At 42.7% G+C, this 24,297-nt stretch overlaps 1 protein-coding gene across 1 annotated transcript; it reads left to right on the top strand.

The window, feature by feature from the left end:
• Positions 1–1,687: 1,687 nt before the first annotated feature.
• LYPD6 (LY6/PLAUR domain containing 6) lies at positions 1,688–24,297 on the top strand. Its single transcript, XM_005519584.2, has 5 exons — positions 1,688–1,805; positions 20,001–20,155; positions 21,670–21,768; positions 22,690–22,820; positions 24,098–24,297. The coding sequence occupies exons 2-5, from the start codon at positions 20,044–20,046 to the stop codon at positions 24,290–24,292; spliced, it is 537 nt and encodes a 178-aa protein (XP_005519641.1). The 5' UTR covers positions 1,688–1,805; positions 20,001–20,043; the 3' UTR covers positions 24,293–24,297.

Raw genomic sequence — 24,297 nt, 5'->3', positions numbered from 1 at the left:
CGAATCCCAGCATCCACTCATTAGTTATGCAAGCAGCAAGGACAGGGTTTAACCAGGCTTGCCCTTGGGTCTAACCCCGCTGCCTCCCTACGGCCCCAGGAGGTGCCAGCAGGGAGGGAATCCAACTCTTCCTATTCCCACTGGATTTTTTTTTTTAGGCCAGTGCTGACATAAAAACATCTGAAAAGTCCTCCTGGCCGGGTTACAGTGGGGGACTTGTTCCCTGTAAATCTAAAACTTGATTTATGCGTCAGCGATCCGCCAGTTCCATTATTTGGCGCTCGCGTGTCTGATCTCGAGGCTGATTTCCTGCCACTCTCTGGTGTAAAAGTAGAGGATAAGTTACAAGGGAGCTTGGAAATGGAATAAATTATTTGCTTTCAGCTCTGCCCATCAGCAGGGTTGGGGTTTTCCAATGGAAACCCAAGTTGCATCCCATGATTTGTTGATCAATCCAGTTTCTCACGGCCTGGATGAATAAAGGGATTTAAGGAGCACAAGAAATAAATGCTGGACATCCCTCAGGATGACTTTTAGGACCTGAGGGCAGGAAGTTCTGACCCCCCTCCTCCTCCTGCCCTGTGTTGTCCTCATGTCAGGTTGATGTGATGGAGTGGGCAGAGTGAGTCCTTGGGGTCAAGCGATCCGAGGGCCTTGGAGAACTCTGGGGAGAGGTGGAGGTGGCTGCTGATGGTCTGGCTCCATGAGACTGACTCGGTGAGACCTATTTAGTGAAAATGAACTCATTTAGCTCGAAAACAAACTGTTATTTCAGCCCTGGGGCGGCTGACGTGGGCCCTGGGTGAAAGGTGTCGTGGCTGCAGCGCTGATTGGGATCTGCCTTTGGAAAGAGATCTTGGCTTGCTGGGAACACAAAAAAGGAGGTGGCAAGGTAGAATTTCTGGTGGCTCTTTGCCACTCTGGAGAAATTTTTACCTCAGACAATCCCTCCTTGTGGTGCAATGGGAGAGGAAGAGCAAAAGTACAAATAAATCCCAAGATTATACCACCACTTTTTTTAAAATTGTTTTGAATTCCGTGGGGTTTTTTTGTAGTTTGAATGACAAGACTTGCTGGAAATCCATCTTTTTTACCTACAAAGTGAATAATTCCTGATTTTCTTTTCCTGTCCTAAACCCATTTTTCCCCTGGCGGGTTTTCTGTGTTCTTTGTGGTGTGGTGTGACCTACTCAGAGAGGAGCAGAGTCCTTATCCCTCCGTGGCCATATGTTCCCAGAAATAATCATCGTTTTCCATCAGGGCAGCTATTTGGGCTCGTCCCCGTCCATTTTGTTGTCCCTGCTTGAGTTTTTATAAATCTGCTGTGGAAATTTTATGGGGTTGGCAGCAGAAATGTGTGTCTGGAGGCAGGACTCCTTCCCCACCAACAATAAATAATTGTTAACCCTATAAATATCTATTTTGGACATCTGCACACCCAATAAACCCACGGTTTATCCCTTGGCACGTGTTAAAATGGGGAAAAATTCAATATAAAAGGCCATTTGTTCATTGCCCAGTTGTGCCTACGTGATCCTCGGTCCAGCTCCTTCTCCAGTGATTCCCTGTGAATCCACAATATTCCCATTTATCGGGCTGCCAGCAGTGCCAGGGCAGGGAGTTAAGACCGGGGCTGTCTCCCAAAGGATGCTGCAGATGCACTCAGCAGGAGCTGCACCCCCTCCCAGGAATTGGCTTCTCAGGAATTCTCAGGAAATCCTTCGTGGAAGCCTCAAAGTTGGGATGGATTTGGGATGATGACATAAAAATATCTCTCCTGCTGCTCCGTCGGTGTGTATTCCCAAGTAAGGTCTTCCAAGGGCTTCCTAATTTTATATAAATAGCTGGCTGTTCTCTATAAGTTGCTGAATATTCTATATAAACTGCTAAATGTGATAGGAAAAGTTAAATATGCTATATAAATATCTAAATACTCTATATAAATTGATAAATATTCTATATAAACTGCTAAATATTCTTTATAAACTGCTAAATATTCTACATGACCTCCTAAATGTGATAGGAAAAGATGAGAGGAATTACCTCAATTATAATTAAAATTTTATCATGTTTTCCTTTTATGTCTTTTGTTTGTTTAATGCCAATTATTCCTGTATTTTATCAAATTCTTGGTGAGTTCTATTTTAATTTGAGGAGGGTTTTTTTTTTTCATTCTCTTCCTCTACAAGTGCCTTTAATAGAATTACATAAATTCCTCTCTTGGAATTCTGCCTGCAATTATTTCCTATCAGTCAACCCCAAGCTTTTGTGTGTTTCTGCTTTCATCTCCTGAGCTGCTGTGCAGACGAATTACGACTCTCAGGCAGGTGCCTGGCTCGCTGTGGGATGATCCCTGTGGATACTGAAAGGGATTTGGCTGGAAAAATGGGAAGGGAAATGTTTCAGCACCAGGCAGGTCGCAGAATTCCTGGGGTTTGTCCCATGGAGGGAGTTGCCCTGCTAAGGGATGTGCTGTGCTTAAAAAAAAAACAGTATAAAATCAGATTAACAGAGGAAATTATTGGGATTTGGGATTGGTTCACAGTGCAGGGAATAAAATGACTCTGGAGAAGTGGAAGTCATGGAAGGAGAGGGTTTTCCTACTGGTTTATATCCAGAAATGCTTCACACTCCTAATCTTGCCTAATTTTGAGCTTATTAAATGTGGGGTTTAAAAAATTTAAACTAAATTAAATTTTAAAAAATTAAAATTAAAATTAAAATTAAAATTAAAATTAAAATTTAAAAAACACTAAAATTAATTTAAAAAAAAATCCTCAAAAATATCTTTTCTCAGGAAATTTCCTCACCTGCTGCTCTTAATTAATTTATTTATTCATTTACTTACTGATTTACATTCTCCTCCCCAGACAGTTGTAATTTTTAAACTCCAGCCCCCATTCCCTTTCACTGTTATCTCTCCTTTATCCAGGCAGAGATTCCCAGCTGGAATCACCTCACAGGGTGAGTCCAGTGTTTTCCAGCTCTGCTCCTGGAGTGCAGTTGGGGTGATTTCAGCTCATTGTCCTTTTGTGCCTTGAAATTCCCGTTATGGAAATCAGGAATTTTTGTGTCTGGCTGGAGAAGGGAAGGGCTTGACAAGCTCCTTTTTGGAGTTTAATCAGCTGCAGGGTGGATTTATAATGTAAATATTTTGTGTCTGGAAGAGAAGGTGGAGTTATGCTATAAATATATGCCACAAATTCACCTAAAAATGAGGTTGGTAGGAAAGAGAAGAAATATTGAACTAATATTGAAATGAAATATTCTTCATTAAACCCCCAGATTTCTCTTTTCCAGCTCCTGCAGATTTTAATTTATTTGTTGTTTCACAATTTTCTTTTTGTTTTACAACAAAACAACAGAATTTTGTTGTTTTTCACACCAACTAACACAATTTTTGAATAAACGAAGCAAATTCCACCAGATTACTCTTCAGATGTTATTTTTGAGGGATTGAATAAAACACTTACAAAAAAAAAACAAAACCAAACTTAAAAAAACACCTATTAAAATTTGTTAATAAAATAAATTTGGGCAGATGTGCATCAGCAGTGGTCCCAAAGAGCCCTGGTGGGACAGGGAACAATGGCTCTTGTCCCCAGAAGAATGGGAGCCCTTGATGAGCATCTCAAGACCTCGCTCTGTGCATCTGCTGCTCAACTCATGGGGTCTCGTGGGCTCTCCTGGCCACAATCCCAAGGGGCAGCACTTTAATTCCACATCCCAAATATTGATTTAATAGGGGCTGTGCACGTGCTGTTTATTTACAGTTGATTTGTGTATTTGTATAAATGATTTTTTTTTTGAGTGACCCCACTTGTGGTAAATCTAAATATAAAATATGTATAAATATATCTAAATATAAGATATGTGGTGATCTAAATATATTATTTGAATATAAATTTATATTAATAAATTATATAAATTTATAAATATATAAAAATATATTATATATAATAATATATCTATTATATATAATGGATATTATTATATATAATATATAATAATATATAGAATATAGAATATAGAATATAGAATATAGAATATAGAATTTATATATTTATATATATAATATATATAATATATAATATATAATTATAATATATAATATATATAATATATATTTTCTATATAATATATAATATATTTTTATATATAAATATATATAATTTATAAATTATATAAATATAATTTTTTTAAGATTTTTTTTAACATATTCCTGTGGTTTTATATAAATTTATTATTGTTATTATGTATTTTTAAATATTTAACGGGGTTGAATTTATTTTCGCACATTTTATTTTCGCGACATCTACCGAGCTCTTTGTTTTTGTGCATGACCAGCCTTCCCCAACCTTCAATATTTCACCAGAGGGAGTTTGTTTTCCTGAGATTCTCAAGTTCACATAACAAGATTCTAAAGCCAAAGCAGTGCAGGGCTGGATTTCATAGAAATCCCACCTGCTTTTAGGGCTCTCCTTCTTCCCAGACGTACATTTGGGGCTAAACTGCCGGGGAAGCAGATGCCAGTCTGCAGATATTAAGAGTTAATATCTCTTGAGATGTCTCCATGCTCTTAAGGAGCTTCCAGCCCTCTCCGGGAAGATCCAAGGCGGCGCGGGAGCGGGTGAGCGCGGGGTTGGGATCCAGCCTTGGGAACCATCCATAAATATCCACTTTGGACCCTTGGGATACCCACTGGGATTTTGTGGAGGTTTTTTTGTCCAAGATGGTTGTTTGTTGGAGAAGTTTTGGGGTATCCATGGAGGCAGGAATGAGGAGAGGTTTGTGGCGAGTTCCTCACGTCCCAAGGAAAGGTTAAGTGGCCTTGTCGTCCTCATTTTACCTCCTGTCTCTGCTGGGTGATGTGTCCATCCACAGGAAAAGATACAAAAAACACATCTAAAATATCTATTTCATCCATCTAAAATATCTATTTTATATAATTCTATGAAACCTGTTCACAAATACAGAGATCTCTACATCGGTCAGTTGGCCTTCAAGGATTGAGAAGGTTTTAAAGTTGTTTTTTCCAGCTGCAGTTTAAGTATAGAACTTTCATTGCTATTAAGTTATTTTCATCTTGTATTTACCAAGCCATGCACTGCCTAAATGTTTAACAGGGTACAAAGCATCTTTGGGGCATTTTACAATGTTTTAAAAATTAATGTCACCATTTTTTTTTAATTTATTTTTTTTTTTTCAGAAAACAGAGGTTTTAAACATCTTCTACCTTGGGTTTAGAGCTAAAATTCAAGTGGGAAAAGGGAAAGAGGTGGTTTTTCAGTGGTTTTTGTCCTCAGGAGTGTTTTTTTTTGTTTGTGGAATTGCTTTTTGGAGGAAATTTTAATTAAGGCAACCAAGAGTGTTATTAAATGAATGAATATTTACCTGCTTTGATGTTTATATACACTAAAATATTTTATCTGGAAATGACATTTGGTGGTGTTTCGTTTGGTGTTCAAGGCCTTGGCTTTTTGGAAGTGTTAAAATAAAAATCTTGAGCATGACCCAGTTTAACAGCAAATTCCCAGCAACATTCCTGGCTCCAAGGACACCACGAGCCCCATGTCTGAGCAAGCTGCTTTTTACAACTTTGGGTCTTATCCTGGTTTATAATTTGATTTTTTTTTTCCATGGTTAGATACCTTAAAAACTTAAAACTTCTATTTCTTTTTTTCTCAGTTGGATTTTTGGGGTTTTTTGGTGTCTGGAGAGGCACTGATGGGAGTGCAGGGTTTTCCTTGGCTGAGGCAGCTGGAGGACATTCCCATCACGAAATGTTCATTAACTTCCCAACCTTCCCTTCCTTTCCAGCCTGGCCAAATTCCCTGATGGATCCAAGTTTTGTCCAGCTTGACAAAATCCTCTTTTCCCTAGGAAACCATACTGAAAATGGGATCTGAAGGATGAAAAAGGGGAAAATCAGCAACACCACAGGCTGGATCCAGTTGTTTTTTTCCCTGTCTCCAGTGAAAGGGGACTGGGGGAACCATGGGATGGGATTTGGTGGTGGGATTTGAGGTGGGAAACCCCCGTGGATGGAGCTGGGCGTCGTTTCTCCCCTCACCTTGAAAGTCTGCTGGCAGTAAAACTTTTTAGCACTTCTAATAATTGAAAAGTCCTGATTTCCTCGCTGGAATTAAGTGCCTTTTAGTGGATTAGTTTGAATCACATCCACTAAGAGCTTGATCATCTGCCAGCCCTGAGAGTTGGGCCAAAGCTTTGTAAATTAATGAGCTCAAGGTGATTAGGACAGGTTTGGGTGCTTTGGACCCTGCACCAAATTGTCCCTGTGCGAGGTGTGGAGCTCCGGGCGTCTGCCACTTCTTTTTCCCATTTTCATTTGAATTCCTTGGCTGGGAGGGGGTTTTGGGAAGGGATTTTCCTGGCTTGGCTGCCAAAAATATGAAGGGAACTATTGATGCCACATGAAAATTATGTCAAGGTGCCAAAAATAGGAGCAACATTATAGCCACACTTGTTGCTGGGATGATTCCAATTCCAGTCTCAATCCAGGGTCATTTATCCTTACATCCAGGATCAATCCATGGGATGTTTCATGGGAAGATGAAACACCTGGAACCTCTGTGGGAAGAGGTTTTTAAGTCTTGCAGCAACGTTTTTGTGTGGCTTTCAGGAGCGGAAGAATGTCTTGGGACAAATATGTTGGTACATCTTTATATAAAAAAGTGTGGGATTTTCCCAGAGTTTCGTGGACACCGGAGCATCTTCCCCATGGATTCTTGGCTCAGAGTCAAGGAGAGGAACTGAGCTTTTATTACCCAACAGGGCAAGTTGTGGGCATGGCTTTGGCATGCACTTTATGTGTAATTTATTTTTAAAATGTGGTAACTTGCGGTAAAATGTGGCTCTCCTTGGAGGCAGGGAAGAATCTGGTGTTTGCTAAACTCTCAGGTGACAGAAGAATGAAAAGTGTGCACTGCACATCCAAATTCACACTGGTGTTTGGGGTCCCAAGGACATTCTGATGGATTTGAGAGCCTCATTCCCGAGGCTGATCCCACACCTCCCTGCTGGTTTGCATCCTGCATCTTCAGGAAACGAGAGCAATTCCAAACCATTGACTTCAGTTTTGTCCTGCTTGGTTTAAAGTTCCTGATAATTGTGTTCATTGATGCCAGTGTTTATCTCCAGTTTTTCTTCCTGATCAACATCCATGGAGGAGAGTTGGAATTAGAGAATTCTTTCCAATCCAAACCATTCCACAATTCATATTCTCATTGCTTTTCCAAGGAGACTTTTCCTCACAGTCCTTCCCATGTTTCTCTGAGCACGGTTTATGTTGTTAGGTACCAGAAGCTTTCTTGAGGGAGGATTATTTTCAAGGTGATCTGTCCTGAAATGATTCCATGTGCTTCCAGCAGCTGTCAGCAGGGTCTGCAGGGCTGGCCCAGCGCTCTCAGGTCTGTCTGAGCTTTGTTCATTTGCTGGATTTTTCACCTTATTTTTGTGTGTTTTGGGTGAGAATTTAATAACAGCTTGTTCTTTCCAAATCCAAAATCCCTGCAGCTCATCTGACTGGACAGAACAGCAATTCCTGATTTTGTTCTGGGTCTCTGACGTGTAAAATTAAGCACTGAGGTTGCTTAAAGGAAACATCACCATCACCAGGTCTTGGGCTGCTGGTGCTGAGAGAGAAATCTCCCGAGTCCAGCCCTTCATGGGTGGAACTGGGGCAAATCCTGGAGATGATGGGGTGAGAATTTGGATTATCCCTCAGGTGAGACCCCACCTGCAGAGCTGCCTCCAGCTCTGGGTCCAACATCAGAAGATGCTGGAGCAGGTCCAGAGGAGGCCCTGGAGCTGCTCCGAGGCTGGAGCCCCTCTGGAGCCAGGCTGGGAGAGCTGGGAATGTTCCCCTGGAGAAGGGAAGGATCCAGGGAGAGCTGGGAATGTTCCCCTGGAGAAGGGAAGGATCCAGGGAGAGCTGGGAATGTTCCCCTGGAGAAGGGAAGGATCCAGGGAGAGCTGGGAATGTTCCCCTGGAGAAGGGAAGGATCCAGGGAGAGCTGGGAATGTTCCCCTGGAGAAGGGAAGGATCCAGGGAGAGCTCAGAGCCCCTTGCAGGGCCTGAAGGGGCTCCAGGAGAGCTGGAGAGGGACTGGGGACAAGGGATGGAGGGACAGGACCCAGGGAATGGCTCCCAGTGCCAGAGGGCAGGGCTGGATGGGATATTGGGAATTGGGAATTCCTGACTGGGAGGGAGGTGAGGGGCTGGGCTGGAATTCCCAGAGCAGCTGTGGCAGTGCCCCTGGATCTCTGGAATAGTCTAAGGCCAGTCTGGAGCAGTCTGGGACAGTGGGAGGTGTCCCTGCCATGGCAGGGGTGGGATGGGAGGATCCACAGGTCCATTCCCACCCATCCCATGGTCACAGAGCCCATGGTGTCTCCAGCTGTGGTCAGAGGCTGCACCTTCCACCCCATCCTGGTTTGGGAAAGGAGCAGCTCGTTGGGAATGGCTGAGCTGAGAGCTCCTGCCAGGATCCCTCTGTGTCTCTGCCCTGATTTAAACACATCCCAGAAGAGCCCACTCTGGATTTCTGCTCCATGCAGGAGCTGATGGCAGATAAGATGGACATTGAGATTCCTATGAACCCTCGGGGCAGCACTGGAAAAATGCTCTTTTGTTCCCAGTTTTGCACAGGAAACTCATTTTGGCTTCTTTTAATATCACAGCTCGAGCTGGCAGGGAGTCAGAACTTCAGCTCCATGACTTCATATCTCTGGCACAGAGCATGGCTTGGAGCTCCACAAACCAGCCCCTGATAATGCATGAAAAATGTGAAATATCTGCAAGTCTCTCATAACAGGAGAAGGTTGTACAGCACATTTTTGATTTCTTCTCTTCCGCTTCAAGATGAAAAATGATTTTTTCTCAGCTGTGATCGGGGTTCCAGAGGATGAGCAAGGCAGGGAGGAATGTTCTGGGTTCTGCTCTGTCCCCTCTGTGGCTTTTGGGGCTGAAAATCCACCTGATCTCCCAGAGTGGTGCCTCCACCTGGGCTGGGATCTGCTGATTTATCAGGGAATTGTAGCCATAAGGGCTGCAGGTGCTGCCTTCCATGAATTTAGGAAGGGATCTTAAAGCTCATCCCATTCCAACCCCAGCCACAGGCACCTTCCACTATCCCAGCTTGCTCCAAGGCCTGTTCAACTTTGCCTTGGAATTTTATTTTTATTATTTTACTTTTGGTATTTAAAAATTATTATTTACTAAAAAAACTATAAAGGAAACACTTAAATAATGGATTATTTTCTATTCTGAGGCAAACAATTTTCATGGCCAGGCTGGGCAAAATTTTAGGATTTAAAGTGTGCAGGTGTGGAAGAACCAAATTCTCTGTGGAGGGATGAGACCTTTCCTGCTCATCTGTTAATTCTGTTGCATAGAGGAGAAAGCCTGGATTATAAACACAAAACCAAACTGTTCAAACTCTGTTTGTTTTTTGTTTTTTTTAATTTATTTCTTGGGCATTTTGACCTGGAGCAATGATTTAGGTCAGGTGATTCTGGTAAACAAAGAACAGCAAACACCTGAGCAGAGCTTTTAGCCTGTTCTGGAGATGAGTGGTTGAGGCAGATGAGTTGGAGCACGATTTTGAGGGATTCTTCGTAGACGATAACATCTCTGAGCTGGCAGACTCCTGAATTCCTGGTGATATTCCAAAAAAACCTTGGGAAAGAGGACTTGGCAATGCCAAGGAGATGAGACATTTGCATCTTGCAGGAAGCAGGGCAGATGAGGAGAGGTTTAAAGATTAATTAACACCAAGGAGGGGTTAGGTCTTAATTGATGTGCCACAAAAAGCTTCTGTTTTCCCCATTTGGTTACGAGGTGAGGTGGAAAGAGATGTGGGGCTTGCAGGGCCTGAAGGGGCTCCAGGAGAGCTGGAGAGGGACTGGGGACAAGGGATGGAGGGACAGGACCCAGGGAATGGCTCCCAGTGCCAGAGGGCAGGGATGGGTGGGAGATTGGGAACTGGGAATTCCCAGAGCAGCTGTGGCTGCCCCTGGATCCCTGGAATTGTCCAAGGCCGGGCTGGAGCAGCCTGGGATGGTGGGAGCTGTCCCTGCCATGGCAGGGGTGGGGTGGGACGGTGTTTAAGGCCCTTCCAACCCAAACCAGTCTGGGATTCCATAAAAATTGTTCAAAACGCTTGGGTTTGTCCCCATCCCGGACATCCCATTCCTTTCCCACCTCAGCTCCTGTTCCCTTTCCCTGCTGATCTCAGGCAATGTCCAGCTCTTTGTCCCAGCTCCTGGGTGTGTTTGTGCTTCACTCCCCTGATTTTTATGGTTATTTTCGTTTTTGTATTACCCAAACCAGGGTTTTCCATTCCCATGGGCACTGGGCGATGGCCCCATGACCCTCGGGATTTCTCTCATGAGCATTCCAGGAAGATCCTCAATTATTTTCCCACCCCTTTTCATCTGAGACCATTTTTAGGAAGCTTTATTCATGTCAGCATTATTTTCTGCCACAAAACAGAAATATTCTGCTTATTGGGAATAAAATGTTGTTATTTTGGAAAAATTTCTGTTATCCAGGCACTGTTGTGTCAGGGAAATTCACTTTTCCTATCCCTGGGCACAGCGTTATTTGCAGTTAACTCTGAATAAACACAGCAAATATTCCATGAGATCCAGGGAATTATTTCTGGTGGGTTGGAGCAACAATTGGATGAAAAAAATTAAAAAATAAACCACAAAAAATCCCCCTAAAACCCACCAAAATAACAGAGAAAACAACACAAAAAAAAAATATTTTCTGACATGGCTTAAAATTTATAAGGTTTGTTTTGGGGTGAAATCTATGAGGATGAGAGCCTGGTTCTCTGCTGGCAGAACTGTTGAGCAGCTTGATTTATTTTATTTATTAAATAAATATTTAATTATCTATTTACTCTTATTAAAAATTAAATTTATGTCTCAGCTTTCTGACCTGCTGGCAGACAATTATGGATCACGGCAATATTTTCCCTGTTTAACTGTGGGCTATAACAGGATCTTTCATTATAATATTGTATTGTGCCCATACTTTAATATTTAATAATTTTTAATAATTTAATAATATTTTAATATAAATTTAATAATTTTAACACATTAAAATTGATTGACAGTGTTTCTCTACAAACGAAATGCAGGGAGGGCAACGAACTTGTGTAAAAATTGAATGAAAAGATTAAATCTACAAGGAAATGGCTGCTGGGGGAGTGAAATGTTCCTGGAGTTTTCTAAAGTTAATGCACTTTATAAATGGTTTCCTCCAAACTGAACTTGGTACAGCAAAATTGTTCATTTTAGCTTCAGAATAATGGATTAAAATTAAAATTAATTTGGTTATTCATTTTGTCCATCTGTAAATTGTAATGACTTAAACAAAAAGGAGTGACTTTCTGCACAAGGGTAAAGAATTTTCTGTGGGAAGGCACCTCCACTGGTCAGCTTTCCAGGACATTTACGTGATAGAATCCAGGGAGAAACCCCAAATTTTCATCTTGGGAATATCCACTGAGACCCCTCATTGTGATGTTGGAAGTTTGAAACCATCCTGGGAGCTGTGGCTAAAATGGGGATGGTGATTTAGAACTTCCCATCGTGCTGGGGACGAGTTTTCTCTTAATTAGCTTTTTTTTTAATCATCAAGTTGGAAAAAGAAAGGAATTAAATGGCTTTTTCTGGGAGGAAAAGTGGCAATTAATTTGCCTTGGGATTGAAATAACACTGAGTGTTCTTATGGAGCAGAGGGTTTGTTTTGGGTTCTGCTGGGTTTTGTTTTTCTGGAAAAACTAATAAAGATCTTCATGAATTAAGGATTTGTTTACTCCATGGATTAACCAGACAGCTGAAAGTACATTAATTGGTCAGTTCTCATTTGGGTTTATTTAATCTTATTTAATGATATGTAGCTTTTCTAATTTATACCAAATAAAATACGCATTAAAACTGGAGCGGGATAACTTTGAGCAAAGCTTTTGGAGGAAAATACTTGAAATTTGGTGTCCCAGGACACAAAATACAAAATGAGATTAATTTGGCTCTTTAAATACAACTAATTATGGCAATTTCTGCAAAGAGATTTACAACAGAATCTGTTGCGGTCCTTAAGGAGCAAAGGGTGGCAGCAGAAATAATAAAACAGAACAAGAAACTCTTATTTATTTTGATGTAGAAACTCAGATAAATTTGGATTTATCCAAATTATCCAAACACGAGCTACTTTATCAAGATAAAAATGAGAACGAGGTACTTATCTAAAGGATCCTTGAACGAGGGTCGTTGGTCGCTAGATTTTACGGAGATGTCGGAATTGTACAGCTGGGAATGGCCAAGCCATCCCCAATTATTTCCATGAGGGTTATTCCATGAGACATCTTCTCCAGCCTGGTTTGAGATGTGCTCTTTGGAAAGGTGGAGAGCAGAGGTGTTGTCCTCCCAAGTGTTCTCTCCTTTTGTGGCTTCCCTGGATTTCGGGTGCGTCGTGCCAAAGGGTCGGGAAATAAAAAATGGGATGAACTCTGGGTGAACTGCCAGGGGCAGGGAGCCCTTCCATGGCCTCATCCCTGCGTGTCCAGGGCTGGAAAAGTGACACATGGTGCTCGTTAACTGCTATGTGCATGTATTAAATTATTTGGGGGCAAACCACGGTATTACAGCAGGAATTGGGAAAAGCGGGATTCATTAATATCTCGTAATTGAGGCGAGGAATAGTAACGGTGCAATCAATGATGGGTCAAAACACTTCTCAGAGGGGAGAAAGCTGGAATTTTGGCTGGGTTCATAACAATAAAAGCTCATTTGGGCGAGGTGACGGTGGCGGGGCTGAGCCGTGGCGCTGCTCTGAGCTGGTTTTCGGGCGGTTGTGGCTCGGTGCCTAATCTAGCATGGTAAATGTGCGAGGTGATGTCCCAGAGGAACTGTCACAAATCCCGCCGGAGAGGCATCGGGAGAGCGGGGACACAATGGTGCAGATTGATGTCTGGCTTTATTAAAGCACAGTTTGGTGCAGGAGGGACAAACTCCCTCTTTCATGTCAGCCTCTAATCAGTTTCTTATCAATACTTTTGGCTCAAAGATACTGAATGCAGAATTGCAGGGAAATGTGGGGGGAGGAAAAAAATATCTTTTGGAGGTGCCCTTTTCACCAATTAGATTTGGAGATGTCACTAAGCTGGGGTTTAATTTGGCCCTAGCACGCTTGGTTAATTGGGTAGAATTCATTTTTGTAATCAGGAGGGTTCGGAGCTTTGGTTTTCTGCTTTGGTCTCCTCCCAATTATCCCTAGAACAGTCTGACAGCCAGAGCCAGAGTCCTGCCCGTTGGAAAATGATGGGATTGTTTGGAGACCTATTTTCCCCATCATCCCAATGACCCTCCCTTGTAATTTTCTTACTACGTGAAATATTTCTTGCTGTAGCACAAATAAAATGCTCCAGGAGTTTACCCAGGATGACTTTGGGCTCAGCAACTGTTCCTTTGATCCTTTAAAAATACTGAGGATCCTCCTGCTTCCAAGGTTGTTGACATAATAAATATTTAACCTTAAAATGTCATCTCATTCTGCTAAAAGTGCTGTTCCCATGTACCTGCCAAGCTGGAACATGGACTAGAAAAGCGTTTTCCTGATGGGTTTCATGTCTTGGTTGCAGCTTTGATTATTTTCCAGCTCTTGTCATAAACATGGAACATGTTCTCCTGTTGTTGTTTTTTTTATTTTTATTTCCCTTGTTTCTTTGGCATTGTTTTGGCTGAGTTTTATTCTCTCACACTGCATTATTTCCCTTTTTCCCAGTAACTGGCATGCTCTTGCTTGGTTTAAGTAGGAAAGATGGCCCAGGATTATCCCAATTGCTGTTTCCACATGGAGCAAAATTTAATTTCAATTAAATTAAAATTTAATTATGTGAGTTCCTTGGGACTTCATTTTGCTTATCTGCAGGAGAACATCACCACCCTGCCCCCTTCACCAACTCTGGACCAGTAGTCACAGCCTCCCTGTCCTGAAATTCCTGCCCCTTCCTCCTTTTGCCACAGGAGTTTCCTGAGGAGAAGGCAACGTGTGATCCACAGAAATCTCATCCCTGCCTTGGGAAGAGGAGCCCTTTCAGCTCCACCAGTGAACTCAAATATTTATTTAGAGAATGATTTAGCTGTTCTCCTCCCCTTTGCCATTGGAACTCAGTAACTGAGGGTTTTCGCTTCATATTAGCAGGGAAATCCCAGGATTTCTGTGCTCACGCATGGTTTCCTTGTCCTGTCTCTGTGGAGCCAGGCTGTCTGGGGGCTCTCCATGCATTGAGGTCAGCTCGTGTGCTGAGGGGCTTCCAAAATTCCCAAACTGAGCAAAATCCTGATCTCCCACATCCCCCTGGACTTTCTGCCCTTCCTGCCTCTATTGCTGACCACGCAAAACCCCAGCAATTGGTCTTGAAATGATCTGTTGCATCATCCATGCCCATTTTCCTGCTGATTCAGAGGTGTTCATGGTCATGGGTTTGAATATTCCATATATTTAATAATTGACATTTAATATTAACTATAATAATAAATATTAATAATATTAATAATATTAATAATTAATATTTCATTAATATTTAATATTTAAAGGAAGGAAAAAGTGGTGTTCCCTGCACCACATTCATGGAGTAAAATGGGAATGAATTATGTCTAGCTTGGAATATTTCACCTGCTCAGCTTGACAATTAATTTGCAGAAATTACATTTTCTTATATCATGGCCTGCCTAAATTTTAAGTTTGGGTTTTTTTCCCCCCCTGTCCTTAATACCAAATATTAAGTGTCTTAGACATTCCACTAAAATGTATTTATGCCATCCCTGTGTTTTTCTGAAGTCTAACTAGCCTGAGGATGAATAGAAGTGACATTTTACCCCAAATCATTAAAAGATGAAGGACCTGAGGAAAGTTTTGCTGGTGGGACTGAAAATATGAGTGATTGAGGTTGAAAATAGAAGCCAAGTGCTGGCTGTAAAATAACCTTGGAATCACATCCTGTGAAAGATTAAATTGCATCCGAGGGAAGGCAGCGTGAGAGGGAACATATTGTCCCCCCCTTCACTTCCCCAGGTCCGGGGCTTTTAGCTCAATGAACTCCAGGCTTTGTAATTAGCAGCAAGGCGATTAGATGGGCCACGTTCCTGGGAGTAATTAGTGCACTAATTGTGTTTGATTGTTTAATTACTCTTGCTCACTGCAATTGAGGAGAGGCAGTGAACCCCTCTGCAAGAGCTCCGAGAGGTTCTTTGGATACAAGAGCTTCACTATGTGCCATTTTATGGGGAGGGAAATGCACATTTAACTATTCCTGGGGTGAAACAGACAATAAAATCCCCTAAATGGCACGTGGAAAAAAAATCTGGATCTGGAGGCAATGCGTAAGAACTCCAGGTTTTTTTCCATAACCTTTTTACGCGTGTGGTGGGAGCCAAAAGAAATAAATAGAATAGACACAAAAAGGTTGGGCAGGATAAAGGAGAAGGGGAAAAAGGCAATTAGAGCTGGAGAAGTTGCAAATAGTCCTTGGGATTGTTGCCTGGGATCTGGCACAGCTGCCAGATGGAAAACATTCCATCGCCATTCCCATTGGTCTTTGGACAGTGATGGCACAGGCAGAGAGCTGGGCTTCGATTTGGAAGCTGGAAGGGGATGAAAATGAACCCAAATATTCCAAATTTGGCAATGGACAGTCCAGCCTGTAGCTTTGTGTGACCTGGAAGAAAGGCAGGAGGAAAATCTGCAGAGTTATTTGCAAAAGTCACACTGGGGAGGTGCATGAGGCGGAATTCCTGGAGAAGGGAAGACTCTGCTTCCAGGAACAGCTCTTCCAGCCTCGTCAGGCTGCTCAGAGTTCCCATGGACTTGTTTCCCACTGAGGAATAATCATCCTAAGGCAGAGGAAGGATGGCCCAGCTGACCCTGCACAGCAGAATTCGCGGGAGCGGGCGGCTCGTGCTGAGGCCTCGGCGGTTTCTCACAGATGGCGCTGCCTGGCCATGCTGTGATCGCTGCTTTAGGGCTCAGAAAGTCTCCTGCCTGCTGAGAGGGAACTTTTCCTGGCTTCTGCTGGCTTATTTCACTCAAGGAAGAGTTGATTTAGGGAGCTCTGAGATGGAGGCCCTTCCAAGGGGAAGGATAAGAGGAAATGTGAGGATGAAATTAGTTGGAACCTTGTAGGAACTTGGAGGTGAGGCCCAAGCAGCGAGGAGGGGATGGAGGATGAAGGTTGAGATGAGGTGTCAGCAGAATCATCAACCTTCTGTGAGGGAGAATCATCAACCTCCCACCAACCAGGCAATTCCCACTGTGCTGGAAATCCAGGGAGAGCAGGGAAATGTTCCATCTCCCATGGGAGCGAGGTGGAGGGCCCTGAACACCACAACCTATTCCATACTTGCATGAGAACCACAGAAATATCTGTGAATCAGGAATCCCTTCCTGCCTGGCTTTGGCTGAGGGTTTGTATGGGAAGATTTGCTGTCTGACTCCTTTTATCCTGCTTTTTTTTTCCCCTCCTGGAATGGTGTTTTCACTGCAAACTTGCAGCTGGCCCAGCTGGTGGGTTTGATCATGGTCAGCCAGCTGAGCTTGAGGAGGACAGAAGGGACAAATCCATCCTTAAAAATAACCGTCCCCTCCATCGACACTTTAAAACCAGAGCTCTGATATCCGGCCTCCTCTCTGGCCCTTCCCGGGAGGATTGGGACCTTCCATTGTCCCCAGCGCTGGTGCCAACCAGGATGAGATGTCCCCTCCTTAATGAGACCTGACAAACGGGTAACTGGGCTGCAGCTCAGGGCCTCCAATGGTTCATTTCCACCGTGGCGGGGCAAAGGGCGGGCTGGAGTCATCCCGCTGCGGAGCGGGAACGGGAACGGCCTTTCCGCCTCCGAGGTGCCACTGGAGCTGGGAAGATTGAGTTAAGGGGGATTTCTGTGTCAGCGCCCAGGACCTTTCACAAACAGACTGCATGATCTAAATGCCATGTGACTGTGTCCCCTCGCCGCCACCGCGTTCCGAGCGGGCCGCGCCAGCTTCCATTAGGTTGGGATGAGCGCTCGGCTCCGTGTGAGGAACCGGGGGAATTCTGAGGGAAAAAATATTTGCCCATGCCTTGTATTTGCTCTGCCAGCAGGGGTTTAGCCCTGGGGGAGCTGGTACACCACCAATAATTCTTGGAAATAAAAGTTTTGTACGAAGTTTGGCTGTCTTGGCTGAAAGTCGTGGGCTAAAAGGGGCTTGGGAGTGAATGAAAAACCCTTTACGCCCTCGGTGAAGCTTCTTAGGGCTTGTAGGGTTCCTGAAGAGAATCCACCACTGCAAAAAATTAGAATTTTGTAGGATTTTGGGAACCAAACCAAATTTTTTTATCAAATGTCTGCAGGTTTTAAGACAGTGCATCCATATCTGTAGATCTATATTTATATCTCCTTCCTTACGTTTTATTTTTATGTGTGAGTGTAACACCAGAGAAAATGAGTGTGCTAAACTCTGAATTAATACAGAATTAATTGAATATTTAATATATAATTATTGGATATTGAGTTCTTAAGTGTTGAATATTACTTTAATTCAAAATATTTTTTTGCCACTCCACTCTGTGAAATATCATTACCTTAAACATCACTGAGTATTTGCCCCCCCCAGAAGACAGAATGATGTGTACCCCTGTGTTCACACTCAAAATATTCATGGAGTATTAAATATTTGGGTTTCTGGCACAGGGTATTTCCATGTTTGCGGAAATTCCTGGTTTTACCCTACCTGTGAGTATGGAATGAGCAGGCGGAATGTGTTCATGGTGAGAAATGGTGACAATGATGGTGGCAGGTGTTTGCTCAATAAACACTTCCTACTTCCCTAAATTCCACAGTTTAAAATTTTGGCCCTGCTTGCCTTGCTCTGGACAATTTTCTAACTCAGAAGATTTCAAAATTGTAATTCTCTGCCTGTAATTAAACCTGTTTCAAACAGAAAACAGAGGTGGGGGAGTGAATCCTCTCTCTCTGTCCATGGTTTCTTGCAACTCATTAGAAGCTGGCAATTAAAATCTTTGCCATTACAAGAGGAAGGATGTGAATATTTTTAGGGAGCAGCTGGAGGAATTCTGACACCCTCTCAGGCAGCTCTAACAGCCACTTTTCCAAACTGATGCCTGAGTGCTGCCACACGAGATTTGGAGAGCGGTCAGTCCCACAAAAGGGACACTGGGAAAACCAACGTCCTCATCTGCAAGGCTTTGATCAGCTCTACAAAAACAAAAAGCTTTTTGGGCTTCTCATGAGCAAACCCAACAAATTCTTGTCTCTTTGGGAGGAAATTCCTGACGTTATTTCAACCTTGCTGTATTTTAACTTGTAATATGGCTATAATGGTTGGATTTGATGATATTGGAGGTCTTTTCCAGCCTTAATGATCCCATAACTGTTTGTCCCTTGATAATTTGTTAATCACAGGCTGCTGATGAGAATTGGAGTTGAGCTCCTCTTTTTGGGATGTGAATCCTCATTTTTTAGTGCTGTAGCTCAGGATCAAATCCTCATTTTTTGCTCCTGAAGGTCTCACTGAAAACTGAAATGAAGAGTGGGGCTTATAAAACCTTCCTGGTGTTTTTTGGGATAAAAAAATATTCCCAAATTCCAAATTCTCCCTCCAGATCCCACATGGACCTGCTTCTTTCATCTTCCATATGGTTGGGAGAGGTTTGTTTTGCTTCCTGTCTGCTTCTAATCAGGATTTCATTCTCCCCTGGCTGAGAGGGATCTATGGAGTAAATCCAAAATTCCCTCTTCATAAGGTTAAAGCAACAAAGTTTAAAGCACTGGGTTGTGTGTTATCTTTCTTCCTCATATTTTTTATGGATTTTTTATGGATTTCACTGTGTTTTAATAAAAAATGTTTGCAGATAACAGGAGGGACAATGACAACCTTTGTGCTGCTGGTCCTGGATGGATTTCTGCTGTGGGACAAACATTTGGGAGTGACATCCCCAACCCCGTCATTTCTTTCCTGAAAAAAAAAAAAAACCTCAACAAAATAAAATTTATTGGATAATAACCACCAAATACTCAGAGCTGCTTAGGAGTTATCTGAGAGTTGCAGATCTCCTGGTTGATCAGGGTGGAAAAACTCATCCCAACCCTGTGTGTTCTGGATGGATTCCAAAGGAAATCATCAGCTCATGTCGGGCTCAGCAGCCTCATCTTTTCAGGATTTTCCTGTCCTGTTTGATTTTTGAGGCACTTCCATGATTTTTAAGGGTTTATAATAATTTGAGCTGTGTATTTAATGAGGTATTGGCCACAGTGGTTAATTGGTTCTGCTTAAATTACTTCCCATCAATCAGAGACATTGGAAAAATAATTGATTATTAATGGCATCATAAAGGGAATAAATCCCTTTGGAGCATGGGTGAGGTAAATCCAATGGTGACTTTTTTTGGGATGGTGGCTTTTCCCAAGAGGAAGTGCCAAGGTAAAATCAGTAGGAACCCCATAGGATCATGGAGATGGGGCCCAGCCAGCGAGGAGGAGTCAGGAGGAAGGAGAAGATGAGGAGTCAGCAGAATCTGTGGGACCAGCCAACTTCCCACTGCACTGGAAATCCAGGGAGATCCTTTGTCCAAGTCTTTTCCAGGGCTGTCGATGCCAAAATAACCACAGGAGCTGGAGGCTCTGGGGTTGGGTTGTGGGGACGAGGTGGTGGCCAGGTCCTTGTGGGGTTGCTCTGCTTATCCCTGCTCTCTGCCATTTCTTCATGGAAAGAGGGATTTGGCATGGGAATGGCTGCCCAGGGAGGTGCTGGAGTCACCATCCCTGGAGGTTTTTAAGGAAAGCCTGGATGAGGCCCTCAGTGCCGTGGCGTGGGTGACGAGGGGGGGTTGGTCCTGCCTTGTACTCGATGGTCTCGGAGGTCTTTTCCAGCCCGGTTAACTCTGGAATTCTGTGTCTCTGCCCAGGTGGGGATTCTCGGCCACCGCATGAGCAGGGCCTGGCCGGGCCATGGCCTGGCCGCCGGGGCTGCTCCTGCTGCTCCTGCTGCTGTCCGGCCGCGCTCCGGCCGCGCGGAGCCGCGACTTCACCGCCAAGGACATCGTCTACCTCCACCCTTCCAGTAAGTGACCTCCGCCCTGGGACAGGGACAAGGGAAACACCACTTGCCTCCTGAGCCTTGAGCTCGTGGATTTGCACTCAGATTCTCCCAGGAGCCCAACCCAAAAGCCACTTCCAGTCATCGTTTCCGTGGTCCTCAGAGGCTGCTGGAATATTTTCAGTTTTCAATTTTCCCACTTCTTCTTGAGCCACGGCTGTGTTGGTTTGCTTTTGGCTCTGCCTCCAGCCCGGTTTTACCTGGGATCATGGAATTGTTTGCTTTGGGAGGGACCTGGTTTCTACAGTTCTCACTCTCGTAGGGCCGAGCTGATGTGGAAGAAATCCCAATTTTTTTGTGGGAGGTGTCCCTGCCCATGGGACATGGGCTCTAAGGTCCCTCCCAACACAAACCATCTCATGATTCTGTGTAAAACTGGACCAAAAGGGGTTAAAGAACACACGGGGCTACAGGCAGATGCTGAGGCACCAACAGCTCCTGCCTTGAGTCCAGCAATTCCTGCAGCAATGGAGTTGTGCATCTTTAGATCTTCCCTGGACCCTCACCAGTCTGTTCCCTTTATCAGACACAAACTTGCTGAATTCCATGGGAACAGGGATTGGGAGCTGTCCCTGCCTTCTCTTCCCACAGAAACTCACTGCTTCATAGGCTGTAAGATTTATATTCCTGTGCAAGCAGGATGAAATTCCTGATTTGGATCATAAATGTGACCTGTCAGAGGTGCAGGGATTAATTTAATTATTGTGTTGTCCCAGCCTCAGCCCCACCAGAGTTGCTCCTGGGTGATTTCTCGTTCTGTAAAAAAAGGAAACAAGCAATGAAACACTCTTGCTTCACCTCTGGTTCCCAAAAAGGATCTGGCCCAGAGCAAGGGGAGGAGGGGATGAGGAGAGAGGGTCAAGATATGGCCCTTGGAGCTGTAGAGGTTTAATTTACTCAGAAATGTGACCTGTTCACCATTTGGCTTCTGAGAAGGTGGCAGCACCTTGAGGATGGGTTGAGAGTGCCCCAGAAGTGCTGCCAGGAGAGCAATTAAGGAATTAGCCCTGAGATAAATTAGGACAGAGGCTGAAGGTTCAGCCAAGTGATTTTGTTCCCTTTGGGGCCGTGAGCCTGCCTTCAGCAGGAGCAGCTCTTTCCCTCGCTGGGACAATTCCCAGAGTGTTTAAATCCACCTGATATTTTGTTATCAGCGCCGATAAAGCCGCGGTGTTGGATGTGAGCCCTGATTCCAAGGGAATGAGCATTCCCAGCTCCCTTTGAAGTCAGCACTGGGCACTTTGGCTGGGTTAAACGAGTCCACAGGGACCTCAATGTGCCTCTCCTGCAGCGGGGGATGGGGATTTACAAATCAGAACCAACCCGCTGACACTGACAGGAAAATTTGGAGAAATTTGGATCAAAAGAGGAAAAAATGTTGCTGTTTTCTCCTGAAAAGCAGCACAGAACCAGATGAATTGGGCCATTTGAGCTCCATTATCCATCCCTTTTAACTCCATATTTCCCATTCCTTTCAGCCACGCCGTATCCTCGTGGATTTAAGTGTTTCACCTGCGAAAAGGCCTCTGATAATTACGAGTGCAACCGCTGGGCTCCGGATGTTTACTGCCCCAGAGGTAACCAGCCCCATCCCAGGGTTCCATCCCAACCCACCTGTCCCTGCCAGGGCCCTGTTATTCCCAGAAATATGGAATGTGGGATTCTGGAGTTAATCCTTTTCTGTCTCCTTGCAGTGGATGGGGTTGAGGACTTCGAGCTCTTCCCTGCTTTCCTCTGGCTCAGCTGGGGATGAAATCAGGCTGGTGTTGCTTTCCTAGAATCCTAGACTGGTTTGGGTTGGAAAGGACATTAAAGCTCATCCCATTCCATGGGCAAGGACACATTCCATTATCCCAGAGTGCTTCAAGCCCATCCAGCCTGGCCTTGGACACTTCCAGGGACCCAGTGCTGGAGTCAGAGGCACAGAGAGTGTGCCCTTGTCTCTGATGCCTGGCTCTGACATCCAAGAAAACATTGAATTTCATATAACACCACGAAAACAACTGTTAAATAGAAAAACTAAAAGTTTAAGTGTGTAGATTAGAGAATTTTCTTAAGTCACTGGGTGGAAAAAGTTAAAGTTCAGAGTTTAAGCTGGTTTAGAAAACAGAAGACAAAATGGAAGGTTTAGGGTGTTATCTCTTGTCCTTCTTCTTTCCTCTTCATCTTCTTCTTTCAGAGGTTTTTGGGTAGTAGGAGGTGATTGGATGAAGAATACAAAGCAGCACACAGGTGTTGGGTCACTGAGAAAAATAATTTACGTGCCTATAGCTAATTGAGTAAAAATAAGAATAAAGATAAAAGAACTGCATATTTGGGGGGCATTTTAGGGACGAGGTACTGCTTCAGCCAGCACATGATGTGCAATAAATACATCAAAATTTTGCATTTTTTTTTTAAAAACAATTTGAAAGAAATCCAAGATTTTTTTTTCCCTGTTTCTCCTGCTGCTGGACTCTCAGGGAATTGGGAAAATAAGGATTTTCCATGTTTTTTAGGGACGAGGTACTGCTTCAGCCAGCACATGATGAAGGCCAGCGGGGAGAGCGTCTCTGTCACCAAGCGCTGCGTGGCCCTCGAGGAGTGTCTGAGCACCGGCTGCACCTACATCAGGCACGAGGAGTACAAGGTGTGAAGAAATGATCAGAAATACAGAATTCCACTTTGTTTTGTTCATAAAATGGGTACAAAGATGGAGAAAAATGAAAAAAAAAATTATAATGTTGCTGTTATTAATTATTATTGTTATTAATATTACATAAATATATAATACTATATATTATATAGTACATTGTAGGGAGAAATGCTAAAAAATGATAAAATTTTATTTTATTTTGTTAATGTAATGGGTGCAAAGATAGAGAAAAATGAAAAAATAAATATAATATAGAATATTACTATTTATTATTATTATTATTAATATATAAATATATAATACTATATATTACATAGTACATTATGGGGAGAAATGATGAAAAAATATAGAACTTTAGTTTATTTTGTTAATGTAATGGGTGCAAAGATAGAGAAAAATGAAAAATTATTATTATTAATATTAATATTATTATTATTATTTACTATATATTATATAGTACATTATGGGGAGAAATAATAAAAAATTATAGAATTCCAGTTTGTTTTGTTAATGTAATGGATGCAAATATAGAGAAAAAAGAAAAAATTATTAATAATATTATTATTATTTATTACTATTATTATTAATATTATATAAATATATAATAATATATATTATTTAGTACATTATGGGGAGAAATTATGAAAAAATATAGAATTTTAGTTTATTTTGTTAATATAATGGGTGCAAAGATAGAGAAAAATGAAATAAATTATGATGATGATGATGATGATGATGATTATTATTGTTATCTATATATTATATAGTACATTATGGGAGAAATTATAAAAAATTATAGAATTTGATTTTATTTTGTTAATATAATGGGTGCAAATATAGAGAATTTTTTTTTAAATATATATATATATGAAAGTATTATATACTATATATTATATAGTGCAGTACAGGGAGAAATGCTAGAAAATAATAGAATTGGAGTTTAATTTGTTAATGTAATGGGTGCAAATATAGAGAATTTTTTTTTAAAAATAAAAATATATATGAAAATATTATATACTCTATATTATATAGTACAGTACAGGGAGAAATGATAAAAAATTGTAGAATTGAAGTTTATTTTGTTAATGTAATGGGTATGTAATGTAATGTAATACAGAGAAAAATGAGAAATATATAGAATATATACTGTAGAAATAGATATAGAATATATAAAAATATCTCGAGTATATCCTACATATTCTGTATGTTATGTTATACATAGGAGCTGTTCCCGAATGCAGCGGTGTTTCCCTCATTCCCTGTTTTTCCAGGTGTGCACGTCCTGCTGCGAGGGCAGCATCTGTAACCTGCCCCTGCCCCGGAACGCCTCGGACGCCGTGTTCGCCACGCTGTCCCCGCCCGCAGCGACACCGCCACTGTCACCCGCGGGCGCGGTCACACCGCTCGGGCTGTGCCTGGCGCTGCTGGCACCGCGCTGGCTCACCGCCACCGCCGCGGGACGGTGACAGCG

The sequence above is a fragment of the Pseudopodoces humilis genome, chromosome 8, assembly GCF_049639895.1.
Source record: "Pseudopodoces humilis isolate 2021_Gansu_Grassland_sample_001 chromosome 8, ASM4963989v1, whole genome shotgun sequence".
NCBI lineage: Eukaryota > Metazoa > Chordata > Aves > Passeriformes > Paridae > Pseudopodoces > Pseudopodoces humilis.
The sequence above is the reverse complement of the archived record's forward strand: the minus strand, read 5'-3'. Positions and strand labels throughout refer to the sequence as shown.